This window comes from Paralichthys olivaceus, chromosome 2 (genome assembly GCF_024713975.1).
Source record: "Paralichthys olivaceus isolate ysfri-2021 chromosome 2, ASM2471397v2, whole genome shotgun sequence".
Classification (NCBI taxonomy): Eukaryota; Metazoa; Chordata; class Actinopteri; order Pleuronectiformes; family Paralichthyidae; genus Paralichthys; species Paralichthys olivaceus.
The window spans coordinates 12,601,080-12,626,905 of record NC_091094.1 but is presented as its reverse complement, the minus strand read 5'-3'; the positions used below and the strand labels follow the sequence as shown (position 1 = coordinate 12,626,905).

Genomic DNA, 25,826 nt, shown 5'->3' with positions numbered 1-25,826 from the left:
ATAAAATGTCCAAACTGTCCCCCTCTGAAACCACATTTAAATTCTCTACATCCAGTTTTAATTTGTATCCGTCTGATTTTTTTGTAAAGGTTAATCCGAATCATCACGATAAAAGTGATGACGTATTTGTACTTTCCACTTTGCCAACCAGAGCTGCAGATGCGTTATGTCCATTTTCACCCTTTTTTTCAGAGTTTAACCAAATACCAGCATTGGGGGCAGGGATTATATCCTATACAGCAATGAAAAGAAAATGACAAGAGCTCTGCAGATTAATCCGTCTCAATCTATGCATACATTCTGAGGACACACTAACTGTCCTTAACCAGACAATTCTGCTTCATGCCCAAGGAATATGTCCCTCAGAGAAAACAGGGATGGTTTTGTGTTGTGCCACCAGGATAAAGAACTGTGGACATTTCACATTTGTCTATACTCAAATTATGTTGCCGCTTTGTGCGACAGACAAGATTACATAGACGATGTAGGTTCGACTGCAATTAACAAGTACATACTGTGCTGGAGAGAAACAACTCTGGGTACAAGGTTTTCTTCCAAACTAGATCAGATACATCTCTGCACCTTACGAGGAATAAACAACACTTCCTTCAAACATTCACTCCTGAATGACGACAGACAGAGACTCTGCACTGTAAGATTTGCATCTCTGTCGCTGTTTATGTGAACCACATATCAGGTCACACCACTGAATTATTTAAACACGTAAACATCATCACTCAATTTTATCCTGACTGTGATTGTCAGTCTCGAACTAGTCAAATTAGTCACATTAGAACAAATAATAAAATTAATCTTAGCTTTCCCTGTTGGTTTATAAGCAGAGGAGACGTTTCAATCGTGAGTCTGTGATACGTTACACTCTGCTGCACAGACCGTGGGTGAGGGGGTATTTCGCCTGCTGCTTTTCAGCTGTCATCCCTTTGGAATCAACTTCTATATCCATACTGTCGACTAACACCTTTATTCTTTATGTAAGTGGCGCTAAACCGCGCGACACATCTGTGACAACAGAGACAAACAGTTTCAAAACCAACTTTAAAACGCTGAAATCAAAACTCGACTTTCACTCAAAAGGCGAAGCTTCTTTCACTGAATGGCTTTTTTAGGTTGGTGAAAGGTTTTAAATAATAATGTAAATGATTGAGTGTCATACTTGAGCTCTCCACTGCCCCTCTCTTCATGAACTTAATGAGCTCCGGCTGTTCAGTCTCAGTCGTCTGTATCTACATGTTCATCAGTCAGATTGACAGTAGTCCTGGAAAATGACCTCAATGTCTTTCGATGAATAGACGTGAAAGAGGACACAATACACAGTTCGGTGCCAAAAAGATATTGTCAAAACACATTATGATTTTTTAAATCATGCAGTCTACAACATGTTTCTGAGAACCCTCGCTGCACACACTGGAGTGAATTCCTATTATTTTTAATGTTACTTATTTATTGATGCCTCTTCCAGTGATGTCAGTTCCCTCTCTCTTCATTTCCTTGCTCATAGGCATCATCCTATTATCTACATCCACTGAACAAATGCATTGACATTCATCAGCAGCAAAGATTTGATAATCATGTCTATGCATGACTTCGTCTGTATGACAACTTGCCCAGCTCTTCCATAGGATTTAATGTTTTATTCTGGTGTATTAGATGATGATTAATCTACTGATAACGTCACCATTAACTTTTAATCAAAGTTTAATGAATATTGTTTAACCAACAATTTCTCTAATTTACCAACACATATGGCAAATTGGGGGAGATAACACCCATGCCACCACAATCATGATCCTTATTTACAGATCTGTTCCAAATACACTGTGTCATCAAGAGTTTTCGCATTTAATTCTATTGTTCTGGTTTACATCAAAATAAAGTGAAATCAATCTGAGTCCATATAGACCCCCGGAGTCCGTCTCAGCACTAAGGCCCACATCTCAAGACCAAAGATGTCAAATTCATCCATTTCAGTAACATTCACGTCCGGCTGCACAGTTCACAGCTCCTCTCCCTCGGAGTGTCGGTGGCATAATGTATGGTGTTAAAAAGCTGAGCCAAGAAGCACTCTATTAAACAAACACGCTGGCAGATGAGTTGATTGGGTCTGATTATCTTTGGGGCATCACATGTCCCTCTCGAAGAAAAATCCTCAAACTGAGAGAGTAATCACTTCTGAAAAATACCCACACTGTGATCTCAAAGAAGATTTGGATTCATCAGATGTTGTTTTCAGCAGTTTGACCAATAATATTTTATTCTTCTCGACTTAATGACATAACTGAGAATATTAGATATGTTTTATATTTTTATCCTGCCAAGGAGGTTATTCTTCATCTGTTTGTTTGTCTGTTAGTTACTAAAAATAAAAGAAAAATGTACCGATTTCAATGAAATTTTGTGGAGGGGTGGGACATGACCCATGGAAGAACCTATACAATTTTATAGCAGACAGGATAAACAGGCGGACCCAGGAATTCTTTTGGGTGACCTTGGCCATTAGCTTTGGCAGAGGTATGCACTCCCTGGGTGCCCTTCTAATTACCTCTGCCAAGGACATGCATTTGTTTGTTTGGCTGTTATTTAGCAGCATTTTACAAAAACTACAGCACATCCATGAAACTTGGTGGAGGGACAGGAATGGGTCAGAGAGGAACGCTTGAAATTTTGGTGTCGATCGGGGGGGGGGGGGTTCTTTTTTTGTGGTGGGTTGGTTTGTGTTTGTCAGCAGGATTTCCACAAAACCTGGTGTCAGGATGAGACGCAGTACAAGAAAGAACCCATTACCTTTTGGTGCATATCAGGACAAAGGGGTCAAACTTTTTTTGCACTTTCTTAACATTGCATTTCTTAGAATCGCTGATTTTCCAGGGAATGTCACGTGGACCTTGATAAAAGAGAATCAGGGTGATACTTAGGGAACTGATATCTATGAGTGTGTGCAAATTGGTGCAGCTTTATTTAATTTAAAGAGGCTGGTGCATTTTTACAGTGTTCAAGGTTCCTGGATGGAAGTCAGATATGAGAACCAATTTTGATAACACTCCATGCAGGAGCTGCCATGTTTGACACAGAGCCACAAATGAGAAGCTTGTGGTGCTAGAGGAACAGTCAGGGGGACCAAGTCATTAGGATACACCAACTGGGAACCATGAATGTCTGTACAAAATTGCACTTGACAGTCGTTGAGATATTTTGTCTGGGCACAAGTAGGCCTACCAACAGACTCAAATATTAACACTGATATTGCCATCCATAGACAATTATTTCCACCATGTTCTTCCCATTCTGAGTCATACTTTGTGTTATACCTGTGTACATACACGTCCAGCTCATTGACATCAAATGAAGGAACAAAGTCTGTATCTGTCAACAACCTGAATAATTTACATATTCTAAAGGAGGGAGAGAGATTAAAAATAATCATGTGCCACCAGTAAAATATGCACATATACACTCAACCAACACGTTCAACAGCAGTGGCCTTCTTTCAGCCCGAGTGAGAAAATGTTTTCCTCGCCCCTCAAAAGGAAGCGTGGGCCTGCTTCTGTCCTATTGTGTTACCCTTTCACAAGGTTACAGCAATACATTTCAAGAAGCATCAGTGGAGCTCGCATCCTCTGCAGCCTGGTCTGTTTCTCTGTGATAGCCCATCACTGCTGTTTGTGTGCCAGAGCTTCTAATAACGGATTATCATGGAGCTGCTCCACATGTTTTGTTTTTTTCCAAGGCTTTTAATTCTTTTAATTACAGAAATTGCTTCGTCATATTTCTGTGACTAATCTATAATAGCAAAAACTGTAACAGGCAACATATTAGATTGTGTAGCCAATGCTTTGAGGATTTTCCTTAATAGATTATTGTTTATGGACGTCTGAGGAGCATTCACTGAAGGTTAATAGAGGAATCTATTGGGGCAATGTTGAATATTCTTTATTATATTCTTTTATTATTATGTGATAAATTATTTCCTCATTACCACACAGGGCTAAAATGTAGTTAAATGACGACTACTGTAAAATGTCATGACATTATAAAAGCACAGAACTGCCAGAAAGTAATAAACGTATATTCAAGATCACTGTTGTTTAATGTTTCTGTGTAATTAATCATCTTACTTATTTGTTGTGACTTAATGCAGCCCAATATGTTTTTTGTCCTGAAGAGATTAGACACAGAATCACAGTGTAGAGGCAGACTGGAGGCAGACGCGCTTTGATTGGTCTGACATCAAGCACTGGATTGTTTATCCAGATATTCACTCACCCACAGCAGAGGCTGTCTGCACAACCAGATATGAAAGTGCATTACTAAGCATGCATTAGACTATCACTAACCTACGCTGAGCGGGACTACAAATAAACAAATAGATGGAAATGTTACTTATGCCTCCCACATGCTCTTGTGCATGAGTCAGCAGAAAAATTCTGACCATATGGCTTTAAACTACGGGAAGACAAACTGTCTGTGTGGTTACACGAAAACAACAGTCCCAAAAGTGATTTCCAGAGTATTGTTAACAGTGTTCCCTCACAGTGAGTGACACACGATCAGCCTGAGATTAACTGAGCTAAATGAATCTTCTGCAGGTCCACAGAGGCCACACTGAACACAACTCGTGCATTGTGAGGAGAGCCACAGGAAACCTGTGCGACTGTTTCTCTGAGAGATCAGTGTTTGAAGGTAGCCCTCCATGGAACATGCTCATCGTTGCATAATCCCATTCATTTATAATTAACTGTTGTGGCAGTCTGGGAGAACAAACACTGGATGTGCTTTCAAATACACAAACCAAAGACAAGAAACTGGGACCATTGGCCTGATCAAGGTCCCCGTAGTTGGGTGTTTGTGACTTTGACAGTAAGGACATCATGACCCAAAACTGGCTCCAACACCAGTGGAGCCACACAGCAGCAGTGAAACCAGGAGGTGGGCCTTGTCTCTTACAAGAACTCACAAATCTCTAAAGATGGACCTCCTGTATTTAAGTGTTCTCTAAAATTGAATTAAAATTAAAATGTCAGTCAACGTTAATGCAGTTAATTGACTGTAACCCATCGAGAGGACCCTGGCTCATCTGCAGAGAAGGAAGGCTATTAAGCAACCCTCCTCAAGAGGTCTGTGCCCAGAAGTCACCTTGGGAGGCCAATTTGACGGGATAAGTGATGGCGCAAGCGGGTTGGAATTGGGTATCCGCCAGGAGGGCTGGACGTGGAGCCACAGAACAGCTGCAGAACAACTGGACAGCAGGTCTTTGGTGACATGTGGGCCAACAAGGACAATGACACCGTCCCGTTTCAAAACGCCATCCACCATCTCCTGCACGCCCTTTCAGTTAATGGGCTCGCAGGCACTCTGGGACTGATCTCACTAGTAAGCCTGTGTGTAGTGGAGACTGCACTCAGGCTGCAGCTCTGCAGCACACAGCCTGCTGCCATGTGTCCTTTCACTATCAGGAGCTCGAAGCGCCTTTATGTGCTCCTGTCATGCTCCGAGGATTTCAACATTTTGCGTCAAAACCAAACAAACAAAAGGTGGTTTCACTGGGACGATGCTGAATCCACGCGCTGTGTTACAGGCCCATAGACCCCTGTGTGCTCGAGCTTATGTAGGTCATCAGTGACAGCATCCGAGATATGAAAGCAGGCAATTCGTCAGCATGTGGTTATTAATTCTGCCTTTGCACCGAGGGCCCTTACCTTCTGCTGTCGCCTTGCCATGTCTGTGGGCTGTTTGGCGTTGAAGGGATAAGCAACGCATCGCATCACAAACACATACAGCTGCAGCTTCTTCTTGCGCTCCTCTTCCTCCCTCTGCAGCTTCTCCAGGTCCTCCTTCTCCTCGCTGACGGCGGACGGGCTCGGGCTCGTCGGACGGGCGCTGCTGCGGCTGCTGCTGCTGGGAGCGAGTCCGCCTGAGCTCTCGCTGGTCCGACTCGGGGAGATGCGGGACCCGGCCTGGGGTGCCATCGCCTCCTTGCATTCCTCCTCCACTATCCCATCAGATTCCTCCTCGCTGGACGACGGGTCTAACATCTTGCACTAGAGGTGACACGTCCCTACAGAAAGCCTAACCTTCTCAATGTGGAGGAAGGGGTTGTCAGTGCCCCGGTGGTGGTCGGTGCCGCTGTCTTTAATCCTTTTGCTTGTAGATGGTGGAATATACCCGGAGTGAAGGCAGGGGGAGGCCCTGGTTGTGCTGAGGGATGTCAGCAGTACGAGTGGAGCTGGAGGAGGTTGAGTCCGCTTCACACTGAGCTTTCTCCGCCTGCGCCGAGCACTCGTCGCTGCTTACGTATCTTCTGTGTTTTATTGGCCAGTCACTGCTGCGGATGTGAGAGGGGGGAGGTGAGAGGGGGATAGGAGGATGGGGGGGAGGGAGTAGTGTACGGATGAGGAGAAGGAGAGAGATTATTTTTTTCTGGTGGGAGCGGGTGATGGCCTCCTCCTCCTCCTCCTCCTCCTCCTCCTCCTCCTTCTGCCGGGGAGCTGTCCGCGGTGCTGAGCGCATGAACCGGGGCAGTGACGGATGCGCGGCGGCTCGTCCTTGAGATCGTCGCTTCACTGAATCGTCCCGTCCTGCAGTGGTACACCTAAGATGGCTGCCACGGGTTCCCTGTGATATTGTCACTGAAATGGGGAACATTATTCAGTCTGTGGGCAGAGCACGCGGATGCAGATTAGGAGGTGTAAAAAGATTTCCCCAATAGCTCCTGCATGCAGCCGCCCCGTGCTGTGTGCTGAAGGGTGGGGTGCACGGCCATACTAACACTCAGCTGCTCGCTGTGGCGCTGGAGCCGCTGGTTGTTGCAGCATGTGTTGGCATCTCCAGCCAGAATATTGACTCACACAGCAGTCAAAGAAACTCCATATTTACTCAATGGAGATGTATTATTCATGCTACATATGGAAATCTTACATTTTCAGCTTGCGTTCAAATACAGTGTTGGACTAGAAGAAACCGGTCAGCTCAGCAGTGCAATAGTTAAATTCAAAAATAAAACCAAGGTTAAAAGAGCTTACTATAAAAAAGTCAAATACATTACAAACTATATACATTCAAAGGTGATTTGTTTTAACTTTAACAGTATGGAATGTGAATTGTTATTGCACATGTATATAGTTATTGCACCGTGTGTACCAGTATGGATGTCTAGAACAATGGCCAGTGGGTTTTTGCAGTATGTATGGTGCATTGCATGCTGTGATTTGCTATTTACTAAAGTGGTCATGTGACCTTTCCACCATTCCAATACAGCCTGCTAAAAAAAATGGGTTCCTCATAATCTAATGACAGAAGAACACATAAGAACAGACCAGTGTTCACAGGACTCATGGTTTGCTTTAATAATCTCATTTTTAAATACATTTTGTGTATCTGTGCAAACAAAGGAGCATTGTCATTTTACCAAATGATACAATCCTCTCAGATGTTTTGCAGCATTAAGATAAGCTCTAAGGGTGCTACATTTTTTAGCCGTAACAAGATCTAAAATAAATCTCAGTCTTTGGATATTTGTTTGTTCTTAAAGTGCAGAAACAACTTTAAAATACAAATATGACCACATGAGAAATAAAAAAAACTGCACCTATTCTTATGTGTTGATACAGCAGCTTGAAAATAATAGCAGTAGACCTGTCACATATACAGTATCTCACCCTCTGACCCCTCACCAGAGTTGCCTGATTGCTTTTCCTGTATTAAACTCACAGGCAAATCACTATTGGCCTGAAAGAATTAAGACGATAGGGATACACTGCCAAATACTTTCACTGATTCAGGAACACGGCTGAGAAAAACGTGCCAATCTGCCACACATTAAAACAGCTATTGACATGGATGGTGGAGCAATGCATTTTGGATTTAGGCAAGCCATGAAGCCATGTGAAATATTTCAACTCTAAAATAAGTTTAAAATCACATTACTGATGCTTCAGAATGAACTCGGATATACACCAATTTGACACAACATTATTTTTAACTGATATTGACTTTTTCACTTATACTTCAGCATTGCAATATATTTTTTATGTTTTCACCAATTTCCTCAGGAATAATTCATAGATCTTAATATTAGATAATATATTATAATATAATAATAGAGGGGACCGATTTCTTTCTTTGGTGCAGCTTGATTGAATGTAAGGGGACTGTTGGGCCTTGGCTGAGGTGCCAGCTCTTCTAAATGCTATTCTAGTTACCTATAAAACCTAATTCCAAAGAATATTAAGACAAGATAGGCACAGATTTGTTGATAATTATACAGTAACCCTTCTATTTCTTTTCTTATTTTTTACTCTCCTTTGTGTGTGTGTGTGTGTGAGAGAGAGAGAGAGAGAGAGTGTGTGTGTGTGAGTGCACCCTTAGATTTGGAACCTTTCACTGTTGCCACTTAACCTAGTGACCTGTCTGTAATCATAGATAGGGGTGAGATCAATTAATCAATGTTTGGCTCTAGTCCATCTCAAAATTTTTATATAATCCACAGCCTGTGTTTGCTCGGCCATACAAGCCTTTTTTTCACAGAGGACATTTTGATATATCACAGGATAAAATATTACAGTTAATGACGGTCGAATTCCATTTAGTTACCTCCATTTCAGGAAGTAAATTATTGGCGAACGTGTGTTTAGAGTCTGACTGCCTGTTATTGTTTTTTGGGCATGAAATGCTCTGATTTAAAATGTGACCTATTCTGAAGGAAACCTTCGCCACACTTTTACTTTAAGTTAAAGTCTTTTTCTTGTTACGACTTATTCTGACCCTGCACTTGGCTCACCTCCCCCACCCTCACACGTCTTACTGTATCAACTACCACCACAGTCTTTACAGTGTGAGCTCAGCGCCTGCACATTTCACCTCTGAGATTAAATTCAATCTGACAGCTGGACTGACTAACTGCTACTCCAGATGCTGCTTGTGCTCCTGACCAGTAAATTCCCTGCAGGTCGCCATGCTTTCAAGGACTCCTCGGCTCTGATTTTGCTCTGGGGCTCCCCTGTTGCCCTGACCTGGTGTTTGATAGTCTTTTGGTTTTAAGGCTATGAGACTTCCTTGTGTCCTCAGCTGGTGACGCTCTCAGTTCCCCTTTGGTTCTCTGTGACTGCACACTCCTGATATCCCTTAGAAAAGTCTTGCACTAACCTCAGCAACAGAACCTTTTAAACATTAATAATTGACTGGTTCTGTGCAGCGCTCCTCTACTTCAACTAGAGGGTGGACACATTAAATGTTGATGTTCTTCAGGGCACTACAACACAAAGACCATGCACTGTATGAACCAGTTGGAATTTTGTTTGTTTGTGCTTTTGGAAATTTAGAATTCTTATTTTTAGAATATTATTCAAGAAGTTTAGGAATCCAAACTTCAATGTCCAAGTACAATGTTGATTTAGCTGTTCCAGAATTTTTTAATCATGTTACACACTCTATTCTTGAACTTTGAAACAGACTACCTACCTACTAATGAAATATATATATATATATATATATATATATATATATATATACATAAAAAGTTGGCTTATTACTGACATGCTCTCACCTATCAAGAGGATTTTGAAAACTTGTTAGTTAACAACATTGTATTTACCTACATTGAATATAAAGCACTATCAGCATTAATACAGAGTCTGGTTGGTGTTCCCCAGACAAATATAAGACGAATACTAATTGTTCTCTTACTTCTGTGCTTCTCATGAGGGAAATATTTGCCTCTTTAGCTGCTAAATGTTCAACTATTTTCACCAGCTAGTCACTAATTGTGTCTCTGCTAAATTAAACAATGAAATGAATGGATTGTTTGTGGGGAAGGTCTTGTTTTGAAATAAGCAATTTGGGTGAAGTAAAATTGTGGTTTGAGATTAAATTATTCTTAATTATTGCCATGTGTTATAGGTCAAGCTTACAAAACACTGGTGACCTGCTGCAGCTTGGAATAATGCTGCTGGGAGTAAAACAGTAAAACAGTAGAATTTGAGTTAACAAAAGGGTTGTATTATTTTTATATTATATATATATATATTATAGACTGTGCATAAAGTTGACCCTGCCCCCTCCTTGTTTGCAGGTGGGACATTGACCAAACACAAAAAAACAAAGTGCACGCTAAACAAACTTTTATTAAAGATGTTTTTCAGTCATTTAAAGTAGTTCTTATCTTATGTGTGTTTAAGTGTTACATTTTCTGGTTTTAATCTGAAGCTATACAAACGAGGTGAAGCGTGATGATTGACAGCTGAATCTGACTCACAATTGGTCGGGTGCATGCATTAGCGGACCTTGATTATCCACTGCATAGGCACTGGCTCCAAATTACGTCAAAAGCACAAGATGATAGAACCCATATCTGAATATCAATATGATTGACCATGTTTACATACAAGTAACCATGTGATCAATTGTTAGTACAAAGATGTTGATTATATAATAATACAGTGCTATTTAGATATTTATCTTAATGAACTCCATCAGCTGATGAAGACTACATGATGAAGCACCAGAGTGGATTCATGGTGATGGTATTTACTCAACTGCCGTCTCCAAGGTCATGAATGAACGTTGAGCCTCAGTGTTCATGTAATGAGGCCATGTCCCTTTAATAAGATACCATGTGATGTCTAGTCACATGAGCACTTAAGCCACTTACATACCTGTCAAATTAATGGGAAAAAACTGTTCAAGTATGAATTAATCTGGTTGCTGATATTCGACTTTCATCATCATCAGAGATGAGATGAATCATTTGAACTTCCGCCGACCTGTACCCTGTATTCATTATTAATAGCAGCCATGCTCTGTGGGGACGGGCCCGACTTTATCATCACACCTCATGGCACTCTGAAAGTCTTCTTCCTAACGCTCAGGTTTTTCATTCATTCAGTCAAAGTGGTTTTTAGATTGAAATGTTTAAGACACTCACATCACAGTGCAATTAAAAACTATAAATAATGGTGCTGCCCTCGGAGAGCCGACACAAGCAGCAGACGTAAAGCACACAGTGAAACATCACAGAATAACTGCATGATTACATATTCATGACTACCCTCCCTCACCTCTTTTCATTTTATAAATCTTCTCTCCCTCTGTATAAATATATATATATATATATATATATATATATGGAGCATGTTTATTTCATTCAGTGTATGTTCTTGACGTATTGACTGAGTGTGAGTAAGATGCTGGAGACAGATTTAACTTGTCCACTCTCAGTTGATTCAGATCCGTGTTCCTCTTTTTAGACATTAGCCTGGGGTTTAGTCACCGGCCATTAGCTTTAAATTCAACTGCATTTTAAAAAACAGTTTAAAGAGGAAGAGGAGAAGTGATGCACGCACACACACACTGCAGACACACACTCACGTGCACGCTGAGAGAGACTCCGAGCTTCTCTGGAGTTAGCTGAGGAGCTCTTTGAAATATTTAAATGCTTGGAGCGTTTTTAATGTGGGATTGATGGAATAGGGTCAGTATCAGCGCTGCTGTTTCCACAGTCGTTTCAGGGAGAGCTTTGCACCAAGTAAATACTCTATGATGACACTCAACATTTCACCAGGATTCTGTTTACATCCCAGGTGACTGGCTTTTCAAGTCATGTGCCGCAACAATTGTTTTTCGTATTAAATCAACTGGATGTGTTCCATGAAAATGAAGGTGGTTGTAATTGGTTTTTAGTATTAAGGAGAATTCAGTTTTTAATCACCGATCTCTACAAATCTGTTTACATAAGACATCTCTCTTCATTTTCTTTTTCTCCATGCTGGTAAAAACATGATTAGAGTATTTTCCATGAAACATCTTTGACATTAATCTTATTGAGGTTGCGTCCACGCAGGTTTGTAGGATCACATTCATCAAAGTCAAATTCCCCTTGATATGTCAACACATAGAAATGCATTGTTTCTTACTGAATATTACTTATCATTATAAAAGCTGTTTGGCTTTATAGATTATTTGCACAAGTTAATTTTCTTTTTCTTCTTGAACAGACAGAGCATCATCTCTCTGCATGGTTCATATTACAAAGCTGTAGTCATCATGATTGAGAAACCTATGTCGACCATTGGTGGACAGTGGGTTTAGCATGTGTTGTTTTTTCTTACATGACAGGTGGAGGCCCCATGAAAACCACCAGATTTATGCTCATCTCTTCCTCCCACAGTTTTCAGTGTAGAGGGGAGATGATGCCAGAAAAAGAGTCATCAATAATGCAGCGGGAGGATGGAGCCTCACCACTTTAACATGATGAAAAACCCTACAGCTGTTAGACCAGCACAGTCCTCTCTTCAGCTGGAGTGTGCGATTTATCCGTTCAGTGGGCGCAGTCGATAAGTTGCTGCGTGTTTAGCTCATTGTACACGTAGCAGACACAATCATCTGCTGAGCGAAGAGAGATCAAAAGCTGTGAGAAAGTAACAAAGAGCTCATCACTGCAGCGTCACAGATTTTCTTCTTAATCAGCATGGCTGAGTACTGCCCTCTGTTGACTGAAGCATTTAAAATGCAGTGAAAGTAGGTTTATTCCTCGGACGGGTTAAAATAACCAGGGCAAAATAAATGGATGTTTTGATTCATCACAAACAAGATTAAAGTTTCAACTGGAGGCAGATCAAAAAACTACACAGCAAACACTTGTCTTTAAGAGTAAACACAACCATAATTATTATTCTATAAGAAAGAAAAGAATGCAAAATATAATCACACACTAAAAACTGTCATTTATTAACTTACAACACAGTACAATAATGAGCACAAACGCATCATAATGGGAACTGATGGCTAAACCCTACTGATCCTGGATCGACGCACTCCATACATGGATGTGTACATACATTTATCAGTATTGGTTGATGTAATGTGACAGGAAATTGGTATAAATCTTTTTAATCTTTATTTAAGTCCAGAGGAACCAGCTTCCTTCCTGGATTTTGATCGACGGCCTCTCTAAATCCAACCTTGCACTACTGTGGATGTGACTCACTCTTTCCTATGTAATAGTAACAATGTTTCTCACAAAACATGAGCAATAACATGAGATTCCAGACATTATCACTAATTTTCATATCTATGAAACTCAGCATGTTGCATTGTGTGATTGGAGAATTCATATAGGGCTGTGTTTAAAACTACTTCCCTATTTACTTCATGATATTGATTTTCCACCACTGTATATGTGTGTTTGCAGTGAGGAGCAGTCGTAGATAGTAACTATGGGTTCAAGTTTTGAGATTTGCATCTAGTCATATGTTTAAGTCGGCACATAGCAATTTTATACAAGTTTATATTCCTGCACCACAACAATAAATAGAGGAATACAACTACAGCTATGGTTCATATTCAAATTTCTTAAATATTTTTCATTTAAAACATTTGTGATTATCATTATGTGAGCATTGTTTTCATATTGGAACAAAACGAAAACCAACAAGTTGAATAAGCTCTGATACAACACTGAGGTAAATCAACAGAATATTCTCTGTAGCTCAGAGGAATCAGCTGTAGGGTAAAACCTTATTTCTCCACACTCTTGTTCACTCAGTGTAAACATAAAACCTCAGTTCACTGTTACACTGTGGGTATTCAGTTATACGCTTCTCAAAACTACAGTAGACAGAATATCAAATAGTTGTGAGACACACCAGAGACAGAGCTGGATGTTGAGAAGTGTTCTATTTAAATCAGTTGTTTTTCATTCCTCAGCCTCATTCAAAGACAGAAACTGGAGTAATATTTCACTTTAGGTTTTATTATTGGTACTGTGTGTTTTGTTCAGCTGGGAATAACAGTCTTCTTGTCTTTGACCAAACTGGAGAGGGAGGGTCACGTCCTCATCTCCTCTCTGCCACAACCACTGTTTTTACATCACTGTCACGTTCCTTTCAGTCTCTGGATTATTTGCTGTATTTTATAGCTAAAAATAAAAGTCAAGTTGAAGCGCACAAAATAATTTATTTTAATACGACCCTAAGTTCATCCATGTTTGAGGAAAAATCTGTAATACTGATTTGTTACCAAAAGAGGTCAGTAGAATACTTTTAACAGTTCAAATGGCCTAATCATGGATGGATGTTAGGAAATAAAATGTTTACGTATCTGTCAGTGATTAGATAGATAGATAGATAGATAGATAGATAGATAGATAGATAGATAGATAGATAGATAGATAGATAGATAGATAGATAGATAGATAGATAGATAGATAGATAGATAGATAGATAGATAGATAGAGAACTCATCTCATCTACAACATTGTAACGATAAGAACTCACGTGTATTAACTTAAAGGGACTCAGCAAGATTACTGTCCAAGAAAGACCTTTTTATACTGAAACATAAGAACATTTTGGAATACATTTTAATCACCATGGCAACACAGGTTTTGACGAGGACTCACATAGATGTATTATTAAATACGCTCTATTAATTACCTTGTTTTATTACACACCCACAAAACCATTATATATTCAGAAAGAGGGAGAGAGAAGGAGGCTCATTCATTTAAATTATTTATTTGGGCCAAATAACCACTGACTTTTCTGTATTTTAATCCCACTGCAAAACAAATCAAAGGTAAAAAAAACTACCATGATTAGTTTACTTTACTTCAATGACTGTGATAACAAGTACCTTTAAAAAACTGTATATAAATGCAAACAATCTAAATGCTAAAATAGTTAAATATGACACATGCAACTCAACTTCAACTCTCTGTGGTATTTGGGTCACTTCTGTGCATAATTTAGCCCAAAATAAAATGACTTGTTCGTCACGTAGCCGTTTTTAGAAAACTACTTTTAGCCTTCAGAGAAATGTTGTCTCGAATGAACAAAAAGTGTTTGGACACAGAGTAAAAGAATCATATATTCAGTGTTATACAAATACACTGTATATAGTGCTGAACATTTAACTTGAGTTAGATTTGAACAGTTTTTTTGTAATGTTAACAGATAATTGCAGAGCTAGAGAAGATCTCAGACTCCTCCTGTCATCCCACCCCTCCGTTCAAAGAGTCGCTCTCTTCTTTTTCCTGTCATCAGCGGCATCTCAGCCTGGTGACAAAAGCCTTCGACACAGTGGCGTTGGATTTGAGCTCTGCGCTTTTTAAATGTGTATGGTTATATTTGCTCCGGTAAGTTTGTTTTTTATAATTTATTTCATTATATTGTTGTTTTGGCTTTAATGGATCTTGTTTGATTCCCCTTGTAATGAATATTTCATTGCATGAATAATAATATCAAGTGTGATCTCAACGGTGTCTTTAATATATTTTTCATTTTGTTTTTATTTGCTAATTTGAAAAATACTTGAAATGTGTGATCTATCCTTCGGTTCAGTTTTTAAAATGCAACATGTGGCACATGTTTAAAAGTAAAGACAAACTATTCGCAGTGATCAACAGAGAGTAAATGTTCGTTAAGTATGTAAGACAAAAAGATTTGGTGACTTCCGAGTTGTGTATTGAACCTCGCTGGGCTGCTGTGGCCTCCCTCCAGTGCACAGTGAGCTGCTCTGTCAGTTGTCTTCCGACCTTTAAATTATTCAGTTTTTGTTTTCAAACCAATTATAAATTTTAATATAATGCCCTGTAATTTCCCAGTGTGTTTAAATTATGCATCAGGTCACTCACAAAACTGACATGGGGATTTAACAAAAATGAATAAATTAGCAGCTGTTGTTGATCTTTCTCCTGCTTATTTCTTTGTTTTCACAGATTTTTGCCATCTGTGCTTTTGCAACATGTGGAGGAAACCATGGTCATCTCCAGGTTAAAGTGGACTGTGCAGACAGGCGGCAGAGCAACCACAGCATCAACATTGATTTTGGTTATCCTTTCCGGTAAAGTAAACAAAGTGTTTATCTCTTGTTTCAAATGCTCAAAACTACAAAATGAATTTTGAGCTTTCATCCCATCAGGTGATTAATGAATCAAATAAATATAAATACTAGTGAGCAGCTTGTATACGTGTTTCGATGTTCCTGTTAGTTATGTGTACAAATTTCAGTAAAGTGAAGTGAAGCTGCACACTTCATCTCCATCCTGTTGTCAGGCTCAGAAAGCTGAGTAAATGAAACTGGCTCAATTTCAGTTTGAAACCTTTAAAACCAAATTTTTGAATTTTGGGTAGAAACACAGAATGCTGTCGTGTATGGATCAAATGATAATCAAGTTGGACTTTTCACGACAAACACACAAAGGAAGCTTGGGAAAAAGAAACATGTCCATGAGTTCTATCAGTAAAATACAGAAAAGCATGAAGAACAAAGTAATTTTACTGTTATTGTTCCAGAATCATTTAAAAATTCACATATTTGATTATAATGGCTTCAGTGGATTAAAGGACTGCACTAAAGCACACGGATGTTAACCAGCTGGTGTTGTGGGGAGATCAACCACCTCCTCATGCTCCCAACCTCAGAGTGATGGCCAAGTGTTTAATCAACCGTTCAACTGGTTTTACATGCTTCTTAGTTTGAAGGAAACCACTCTATACAGGTGCAAATGTCACTGACATTGTAAATTCACCATGTTATTAATTATACGTCGGCTTAGATCCACAGACAAATGACAAAATGAGGGAATGACTGTTATCTGGAACATTTTAACTGGATATCTGGTAGCTTTACTTTGTAGCATTTCCTGTGCTTTCCTTCATCTACTGCTGCTAAAATAATAAACTGGTCAATAAAGATATAATTTAACACCGGAACAAAACATTCAAATTCTAACAGCTCATAATAAAGCGTGATGAAAAATCTGAAATTCTTTATTTTGATAAATTCTCAATGTCTGTCCAAGAAAGGTCTGATGAAAAGGGCTAATGTTCACCATAGTAGATTTGACCTTGATCCTCTTGTCTTGTCGCAACGTCTCATGGGAAAGTTATATATTTACTCCAACTGAATCTTGTGTCATTTTCAATACAGTTTGTTGTTTTCTTCTGAGATTCACTGTAAATCTCATCCTTTCCGTCACGTAGATTACAACAAGTGCATTTCAAAGCTTCTCTGTGCGAGGCGAGAAGAAACGAGGTTGTGTTCCTGGATGGCGACTTTTCTTCAGCTGCTCAGTTTTTCGTGACGGTGGGCGTCTTTGCGTTCCTCTACTCACTGCTGGCGACCATCGTCTACGTGTTCTACCAGAACAAGTACCTGAGGAACAACAGAGGCCCACTTGTGGTCAGTGGTCCTCCTCCTCTGATATCCTAGTTTGAATTAGGTAGAATAAAGACTGACCTTGTGACTTTCTTCCTTTATCTCTAATACTTTAGGATTTTGTTGTCACAGTCATCTTCTCCCTCATGTGGCTGGTCAGCAGCTGTTGTTGGGCCAAAGCTCTGTCTGATATCAAAACGGCCACAAACCCAACGCAGGTGCTTCTGCTCATCTCAGCCTGCAGAGCTCAGGAAAACAAATGCACAGTTACCCAGGAGCCTCTTTGGTCACGTCTGAACACATCTGCGGTTGGTATCCATTCAACAAATGAAGCAATGAAACAGAAAACTGAATAAAAACAAGCCATTCACACCTCTGTCCTATTTCTGCCTCCAGGTATTTGGTTTCGTTAACGTGGTCCTCTGGGTGGGAAATATTTGGTTTGTCTTCAAAGAGACAGGCTGGTATAAGACCGGTCAGAGATACCCGACCAGGAGTGCTTCTGGGAAACGCTCCAGCGAAATGCGACAGCGACTTTACAGCGAGAGCAGCTTCGACCAACCGGAGGAGAGTTTTGGTCAGTCCCAGTTCTCCAGACAAGACAGTGTGAATCAGTCAAAGGGAGATTTCGGTCCGCAGGTCCAAAGACAAGTCAGCTTCAACCAGTCACAAGTTACACTCAGCTTACCACAGACGTATCTTGGTAAACCTGTGATTTATGACAGGGAGAATAAAGTGGCTTCTCAAGGGCCCATGATATATGTCAATGAGATATGATTCTACTCTGTTTGATAGTGCTGCATGCTGTAAAAAGTATTATTCTCAATCAGATGATCAACGGAATGAAGAATGAAACCACAGAGAGTCCTTCTTATGACATACATAGTGACTCCATCTGGATAAATGGATGGAGTTTAGCTCCAGTTGTGTGACAGTGTGAGATGATCATTACTTGAGGCTGTGAGACAATTTTATGGATTCAGAAAAACAGTAATAACTGTACAAGTCTGTCTGATAAGTTGATATTATATTAGTTAGTTAGCACCCTGCGTGCTCGGTGTTATTCCACCATGGGTTTGCAATCAGCAGGCAGGATGAGTCAGCCAATAAGGACATTGATTCCAAGGATGAAAATCATTACAGGTCAGTTTATACTAATATGAGAAGATTTACTTTGACGTAAGCAGCAGAATATTTATCATATTTATATTCAATTACTAACTGAAGCTGTGAAAGTATATTATTGCATTACATGTTCTAGATATTTTAAGAACATAAAAATATGTTAAAGTATATTATAATGTACAATACAGAGTCAGTGATGTCACAGTGCTGTGGTAGTACTTGCAGGTTGTGCTTGGATGGCTTTTATTTATTGATTAATATTTTTCTTTATTTAACCCCAGGATATCATTAAACTAGAAAGACTCAAAACCAGTGACCTATTTGCTGTAACATGATTTTAGGTCTCAGGCCTGGAGATATTGATCTAATTTCACTTTAACTTTAACTTTAGTCTTTCATCCAATTCTTTTTTTCCCTGTGTCAAAAGGTTTTTTATGAAGAATTAGAACATATCTTGGTCTATACTCTGTGATTGATGGTAAACAATGTGCAGTGTAAGAACAGGAATCTACCCAATGAATGTGCTGGAGCTTTCTCTATAAATATTTAATGTTTGATTGTATCTTTTATTGCTTTGTCATTATTGATGGATTTCCTGTTAGAACTGATGCAGCTCTTCAGTGTCTCTGCATGCCTTTCCCTTTTAAGATGGTGGTGGTAATGGATGGTGTTCAGGTGCAACATCACACTTTATTACACTTATACGAGCTAAGATGCATCATTTGGATGTGGAAACTGTTGAAATGCTCTTGTTGCTGATGCATAATCTCACTCTGACACCGTCACTGTCACGGTTTTTCACACTGTATTGATTAAAGCTGTAATTTCACAAAGGAAAAATAGCTTCTGCACAATTCATGAAAATGCATTTCAGAATGAGTGCTGTAACTTGAGGGCGTGTGCGACCAGTTGATGAGGATGCTGATGAATAAGTTCATTGTTTCAAGTGTTTCTCCTTCAACTTTTTCAGTGATTCTCTGGTCTTTCAGCAACAGATATCAAAGCGAGCATATTCACTGTGGAGCCGCTGTTACCATGGTGAGAGCTGTGAGAGTCTCTTCATTCATGGGAGGAGGAACAGAGCAGAGGAGACTGAATGTGAGAAAATACTGGAGAAAAACATGTGGGGACTCTGAACAGGGAATCACTAATGAATATTGACTTTTGTATAGATACCAGCGCCGACATTAAAGCATGTTTCACACTGTGTATCAGGATTATCTCCACTGCAAAGGGCAAAGGGATAATCTGTCCGGGTGTCAGTTTCATCCTGTCTAAGACATTTAACACAACACTAATACCTCAAACCTCTTAGCGCTCTAATTAACCTGAAGAGTCTGAAATCTATTCATGACAATGAGTTGGTTACATGGATTAATCAGGCTTCACTATATGTGATTGACATTAAATCAATAATTTATAATATGTCAATTAAAGATGTTGATAATTTAGACTTTGAATTAATTGGAAATGCAACTTTAACTAAACGTTAATTAACTTTGGAAACATATTACTGTTAAAAAGTTAGTAGTAGTTTCAGCTACCACAGGACAAAATATCTCTTAATGATCCTTAGTACAGATAACTAACTTTTCACATATAAAGGAATATTCCACAAATTTTACTCATGGCGCTCAGATTACAAATCATGATGTTTACTACCTATTTATTTTCAAGACTCAATGGTGCACCACTTGTTATGCAAGATGTTTTCATTCTGTGTGAGGTTGACATGAGATATTTTAATCAGTCAGATAAGGAAAATAAAAATCTATTTTTATTGTGGCATCTGGCAACACTCTTGTCATACCACAACAATACTGACAATCACACTGAAACTATCAACAGTATCTTAGTAAATCTTATCAAAGCAGCTTATTAGCACTTACTGCAGCTCCCTCACACTGAACTGCAAATGTATTCAGTGCATACCAAGTTTGTTATTACGACCTTTGTGTGCAACTCCTCCAATCTGAACCAAGCAATTAAAACAAATGGAGACGACCCTCTTCCCTGCCGGCCCCCTGACAGAAACACTAAGTGCAGGCAGGTGTCCAGAGCTGGCTCTTTGAAGAAAATTACAGTGTGTGTGCCCAGAATATAACAATTAGGGTCAATCAGCATGAAATAAAGGGCTACATCACGAGAGAGATGGCCTATTGGGTGAGGACGAAGCCTGTATTTAAATGTAATTAATCCCCTCTGAGTTGCAACATGTTAGGCTGGTGTGCAACGTTTATCTTTGGTAACATCGGGATTATCTGCAGAGCAGTGAAAGGCTGCTACTTTCAAATGGAACATACTGCAAATATCTTTCACTTCTTCTAAACAACTGCAGGGGGCATCATCCACCTGTCTTCTTCACTGACAGCTTCACAGCAGGGGATCCTGCTGCTGTAAACGTGTGAAACCTCTCATTTCATTTGGTTTTAGGGCTTTTACTTGTTTCACACATGTCACAGTTTACACAGCCTGATCAGGAATCATGTGTGACTTTCCACTTTCAAATATTTTGCCTACATTTGTACATTATCTGTGACCATGTTGCACTGCAGACGTGATAATGACAGGATCTATATTGACTATGGCCTGAAGGGGGCGGTATAATACACCGAGTAAAGCTTTGGGTTGCATGAGTTGTCTGTGCTCATGAGTCCTAAAGCATATGTGACATGTACTTTACAGTGTCTATCTACAGGAACTACACATGAGCATCAGTTCTTTACTACTTCTCTTAAATTGTGAGATGAGAAAAAACTTTAAAAACCACAAAGTGCATTTTTGAACAATAATTTAACCAATGGATGTTTTTTATTTCACAATTTAATAATGCACTTAACTCTGGGAATTATGCCATCTTTGGAGGTGTGTGGTTTTTTTTACCAGGTCATATGAAATAGCTGATTGTTGTGCTAATCTATAATGTGGACAACTTCAAATAATGTCAAGTCAACATTTTTTTAGCTTTAAAGGATTAAAAAGGTGCTGCTTTGCATTTGCAGCTAGAAAATAATGGTCTTACGCCCATCGTTAAACTAACTATTACTGCAGTTAGGCTGCTATTTAAAACTCCATTGATTTCAGTTTCAAGTTCACCTAAATATATTTTCTTTTTACTGTAGGTGCTTACTCCGAGGAAACTGAACCTGAAAATATTGATCATACATTAACCCAGAGATTAATTAAGTTACAGTGAATTCAACCACACAGATAATCCAGTGTCCATGATTAAATTTACTTAGTTCATTACTTGTCGATATATTTACAATAGATTTTTTATTTACTTTTCATTTATTTGTTTTATTGGCAAAAAGAAATTGAGACAAAAATGTGTATCAAATAAAGTGCTCAGATGCAAACAGTAGCTATATCATACCATTCAACTTTAGGTTTGTCAAATACCATTTTAAACTTTTATCGTCCATGTCACCAGAAATAAGAAAAATTATACCTTTACTGTAGAACAGGTGCAGTGAGTTTAACAGGAATCACAGTTCTTAGAAAGCCTTCTTCTCTCAGAGGATTCACACAGACTTCCAACCAGGGATTATGATAAGTTAACATCTCCACTTCTGCTCTTGAGCGGATCATTGACATCTCTCTCTGTAACGCTTTGAGTATCAAGACAAGGGCCTTTCTCTGACACTTAGGATGGACATAATGAGCATGTCTTAAAGAGGAGAACCATCAGTGTCTTAGACTTGTTCATAAGACAGTCAGTTTTTTACTCAACCTACAAGGGAAAGGTTCAGTTTGTAGAATTTAGTGATATCTAGTGGTGAAATTGCAGGTGAGGGGTATTCAGCTGCAGGCTGAATACCCCTCACCTCACCCTCCCCCTCCAAACATGAAGGAGAACCCGACTCAAAACAGGAATTATTTTACATTCTATTTCTGCCAATTGATCCCTTTCACCTAAATCTTACACACTGGACCTTTACATTGAACATCAATGGTTTGTAATCAAATTATAATATTGTGTCAAAATGTATTGAAATGCTCTCAATCTTAAATATATGATTTCCCACTTTGGTTTTAAACACTTCATGATGACAAACAAGCTTGAATAGTTCAGACGTAAACAAACACAAAAGCACATTTCTTTTTATGCATGCATTTATTATCTACTCTACTTACAGATTTTTTTCGATTTCATGAAATACATAAAAATAATTTTAAACATATGCCCCCCCCCCACAATGAAAATAAACCACTAGCGATTACAAATTCATCACAAAAGAAAGTGTTGTCACATCTCAGCTTGTTCACAGTTCAATTTGAGAGTTTAGTTGTGTTGAGTGTCACCACAATGAAACAAAGTTCCCCCACTCTCACACACACATACTCAAGGAAATGCTGTACAAGATAGCCCTTCACAGATGTTTACTTTTACATATTAACAGATGAGGTGGCATTCCCGTGTTTCTGTTCACCAAATCCAGAAGTCCATTTGGCAAAAGTAGGATCTTTTCAAATCTGGATGCCAATCAGTAAGGACAACGTCCACAGATGAGAGGGTGTCATCATGATTAAGACACAGAGGACACCTCTGTCTTGCTGGCAGACACCGAGGCCTCATCCTCCACCTTGCCGCCCATTCCAATACTGCTCAGCATGCAGTTACGGAACTGAAGAGGAGCATAAAGAGAGAATATTCAGAAACGAAGCTTATGCAGAATGTAGTATTGACTAATGGGGAAAGAGGAGATGTACTAGGCCAACCTGTTTGTTCATCAGCACGTAGATAACAGGGTTGTACAAGGCCGAGCTCTTAGCGAAGAAGGCAGGGATGGCTGCAGTCAGAGCGGTGAAGGCAGCTCCCTTGTTCATGAAGATCCAGGCGGCGAAAGTGGCATATGGTACCCAAGCTACCAGGAAGCCAATGACCATCAGGACACACATGCGTGTCACTTCCCTCTCAGCTTTCTGAGTAGAGGCCGAGTCCTGCTGCTGGGCTGCAGCCTAAAGAGTTTGATCAATTACAAGGATACCCAACATTCGGGAAGTTCATGAAATAAATTCTACGATGTACATGTTACATCTCAATAACGTCAGAAGATTCAAAAGTTTACTCACGGCCTTGACTGTCAGGACAAGGCTTCCATAAGTAAAGAAAATGATGAAGACAGGAACCAAGAAATGGACGACAAACAGGTAAATGACGTATGATTCATTGTTGAAGCCGGGGGCCAGAGTGTAGTAGTCGGGTCCGCAGGAGCACTGCATGCCCTCAGGGATGTACCTGTGTACACAAGGGAAGAAGATCATGAGGACATTCAGTTAAAACAGCCTGTGGTCCTCTGTGTCTATGCTGTGTGTGTGAACGTCAATTTACTGGCTTTCAAAAGTGCAATGAAGATTTTTTTAAAAGTAAATTTTACCTGGACCAGCCAAAAAGAGGAGGAGTAGCACATGCAGAAGCCATGATCCAGGTAAAGATGACTCCAGCTGCTGCGTGAGTACCAGTGAACTTGAAGCTTCCCATGGGTTTGCAGACTACGATGTATCTCTCAACAGCCAGGACGACCAGAGACCAGAGAGACACTTGACCTGTAGAGACAAGAGGGTAAGAGACGTTAAGGAGAAGTTAATAAGGAGCATAATTTATTCTATAATCCCTGAAAATGTCCTCTGCTTCTTCATTCTTACCACCAACTGTGGCCAGGAATCCCTCCAAGGCACAGGCAGTGGTTCCGAGGACAAAGTAGCCGTTAAAAGCAGAGGTGAAGGTGATGGTGAATCCGAAGCAGCACATGATGAGTCCGGCCACGGCCAGGTTGACCAGGATGTAGTTGAGAGGTTGCCTGAGTTTCTTGTTCTGAGCCGTGACCAGCAGCGTCAGACCGTTGATGGGGGTTCCAGTGCAGATCAGGAAGAACATGTAGACGGCAAGAATCTTGTACATGATGTGATCCGCCAAATAATACTGAGGGTATTCAAAGGGACTTCTGACGACTCCACTCCTGTTGGACATGGGGATGTAGAAGTTCTTGCCCTCTGTGCCATTTGGCTCGATTCCTCCGTCCCAAGTCATGTCCGTTCACCTTCGCTGGAGCTTCGATGGATGGAGAGTGCCGACGGTGTGCGAGGTCGTGCAGCAGTCACCAGTGGTTTAAGCCAACCCCTCACAGGCAGCTTATGCATCCCTGGGTGTTGTTTTATACCTTCCTGATGTTATCCTCAAATCGGCAAAATTAGATTAGAGGAGGATTGTGAGGAAGAGGAGAGCTCATGTCTGATTTATAATTGACTTTAAGAAATGCAGTAAGGGGAGGGATGGAAACTTAAAGAACACATTTGTTTGCGCTCGCTGTTGTGAAATACATGTGAAACAGCAAAGTATCAGCATTTATGGATATTAACAGTACTGCCAGTTCTAATAAAAGGATGACTTTATCTGTTCATTGCAGCCTGCATTTATTTTTAATAGAAGAATACATTTTAGTTATTTAAGTCAGAAACTACAACTACTTTTTAAATAATCAAAGTACTAGTTATGACAGTAATTAATTGGAAATTGAAAATTATTTGAAGTTATGTAAAGTTATGATGAATGATAATATCTAATATGTGGATAGAATGTTGTTGACTAGCGTGCAGTGCGTAGAGTAGAGGCTTTGCTCAGCTGACACAGACTCGCACCCTGCTGAGAGGCCTCTCACTGACCCCCAACAGTGACCACTTGCTGCAGACAATTCTGATCTCTGATGTTTTTTGAAATGCATGTTGAGACTAGACTGGAGATCAGGACCACCTGCTAGGGAAAGCTTCCTCCAGACCTAAACATCAAATGATGGAGAAAGAAGCCTGTGTGTTTTTCTGCAGCTGTGGAGGTGACAACTTTGTGGAGTTTCAACCATGTCGGTCAACTTTGTTTTAAAATGAGCTTTATTTTGAAGGTTGGAGGATTTCCAACGTAGCAGTTTTATATCGAGATCCAGGTCAAGATGATTGAATCGAGGAAGACTTCACTCGATTGTAGATCAACAAACCGCGCTGTACAGCTTCTCAGACTCTGGTCTCAGTCTGTGATGTTCGCCTCATGTCTCTGCTGCTCATCATGGCCAATCACAAGACGTTAAATACACTTCTACCACTCAGGAGCACACAGTAAGTCTCAACAGCTAAATGCTTTTAAAATATCAAAATAAAAGCCATTTTAAATAGTCCTTTAGTGGTCTGGTACATTCATGTGTTAAATGCAGTGGTGGAAAGTAACAAGTCAAGTAGACCGTATGGACTGTAGACTGAGTTTTGAGATACTTGTGGTACCTGTTACATTATAACATTAGAGAAAAATACTGTTAGCTTCTTTTTACTCCACCATTATTTTGGTCACATTAGAGACATTGAAAAAACAAAATATTATCTAAAATAAGGAGTTTTTATTATAGGTTCTGATTTAAAATAAAGTTTCTTGCGATATATTAATACATCAAATATTATCATGTCATTGTTTCCAGAAATCTCTGTCTGCCTGCCTGCCCTTCGATTTCCATGTCAGTCGCTCATATGATCCATTTCAAACTGGA

The 25,826-nt window shown here is 39.7% G+C and overlaps 3 protein-coding genes across 20 annotated transcripts in view; 1 reads left to right on the top strand and 2 right to left on the bottom strand.

Moving 5' to 3' along the window:
* cadpsb (Ca2+-dependent activator protein for secretion b) overlaps positions 1-6,381 on the bottom strand; it is a 60,508-nt gene extending 54,127 nt beyond the window's left edge. For 7 of the 18 annotated variants that reach the window (XM_069536538.1, XM_069536539.1, XM_069536540.1 and 4 more), the window contains exon 1: positions 5,715-6,376. In XM_069536538.1, the coding sequence (XP_069392639.1) occupies positions 5,715-6,050 (336 nt within the window). In that variant the 5' untranslated portion in view covers positions 6,051-6,376. Of the gene's footprint in view, positions 1-5,714 lie in introns of all 18 variants that reach the window. The other 11 variants (XM_020101712.2, XM_020101724.2, XM_069536544.1 and 8 more) reach the window with 6 other exon arrangements.
* Positions 6,382-14,751: 8,370 nt separating this feature from the next.
* Positions 14,752-18,856, top strand: synprb (synaptoporin b). The gene is made up of 5 exons (XM_020101564.2): positions 14,752-15,145; positions 15,728-15,852; positions 16,995-17,193; positions 17,286-17,477; positions 17,566-18,856. The coding sequence occupies exons 1-5, from the start codon at positions 15,122-15,124 to the stop codon at positions 17,944-17,946; spliced, it is 921 nt and encodes a 306-aa protein (XP_019957123.1). The 5' UTR covers positions 14,752-15,121; the 3' UTR covers positions 17,947-18,856.
* Positions 18,857-22,469: 3,613 nt separating this feature from the next.
* On the bottom strand, positions 22,470-24,460 carry LOC109638552 (green-sensitive opsin). The gene is made up of 5 exons (XM_020101577.2): positions 23,944-24,460; positions 23,676-23,844; positions 23,371-23,536; positions 23,017-23,256; positions 22,470-22,922 (listed from the first exon to the last, which is right to left on the bottom strand). Exons 1-5 carry the CDS (start codon positions 24,326-24,328, stop codon positions 22,824-22,826), a joined length of 1,059 nt encoding a protein of 352 aa, XP_019957136.1. The 5' UTR covers positions 24,329-24,460; the 3' UTR covers positions 22,470-22,823.
* Between the last annotated feature and the right edge of the window lie 1,366 nt (positions 24,461-25,826).

Bases quoted from the DNA above. Each gene is read 5' to 3' on its own strand.
- LOC109638552 (XM_020101577.2), bottom strand. From the start codon at position 24,328: ATGACTTGGGACGGAGGAATCGAGCCAAATGGCACAGAGGGCAAGAAC. The intron at 23,537-23,675 runs GTAAAATTTACT...TTGTGTACACAG, and splicing joins CCTCTTTTTGGCTGGTCCAG to GTACATCCCTGAGGGCATGC. The intron at 23,257-23,370 runs GTGAGTAAACTT...CAAACTCTTTAG, and splicing joins TTGTCCTGACAGTCAAGGCC to GCTGCAGCCCAGCAGCAGGA.
- synprb (XM_020101564.2), top strand. From the start codon at position 15,122: ATGTGTATGGTTATATTTGCTCCG. The intron at 15,853-16,994 runs GTAAAGTAAACA...TCCGTCACGTAG, and splicing joins GATTTTGGTTATCCTTTCCG to ATTACAACAAGTGCATTTCA. The intron at 17,478-17,565 runs GTTGGTATCCAT...TTCTGCCTCCAG, and splicing joins CACGTCTGAACACATCTGCG to GTATTTGGTTTCGTTAACGT.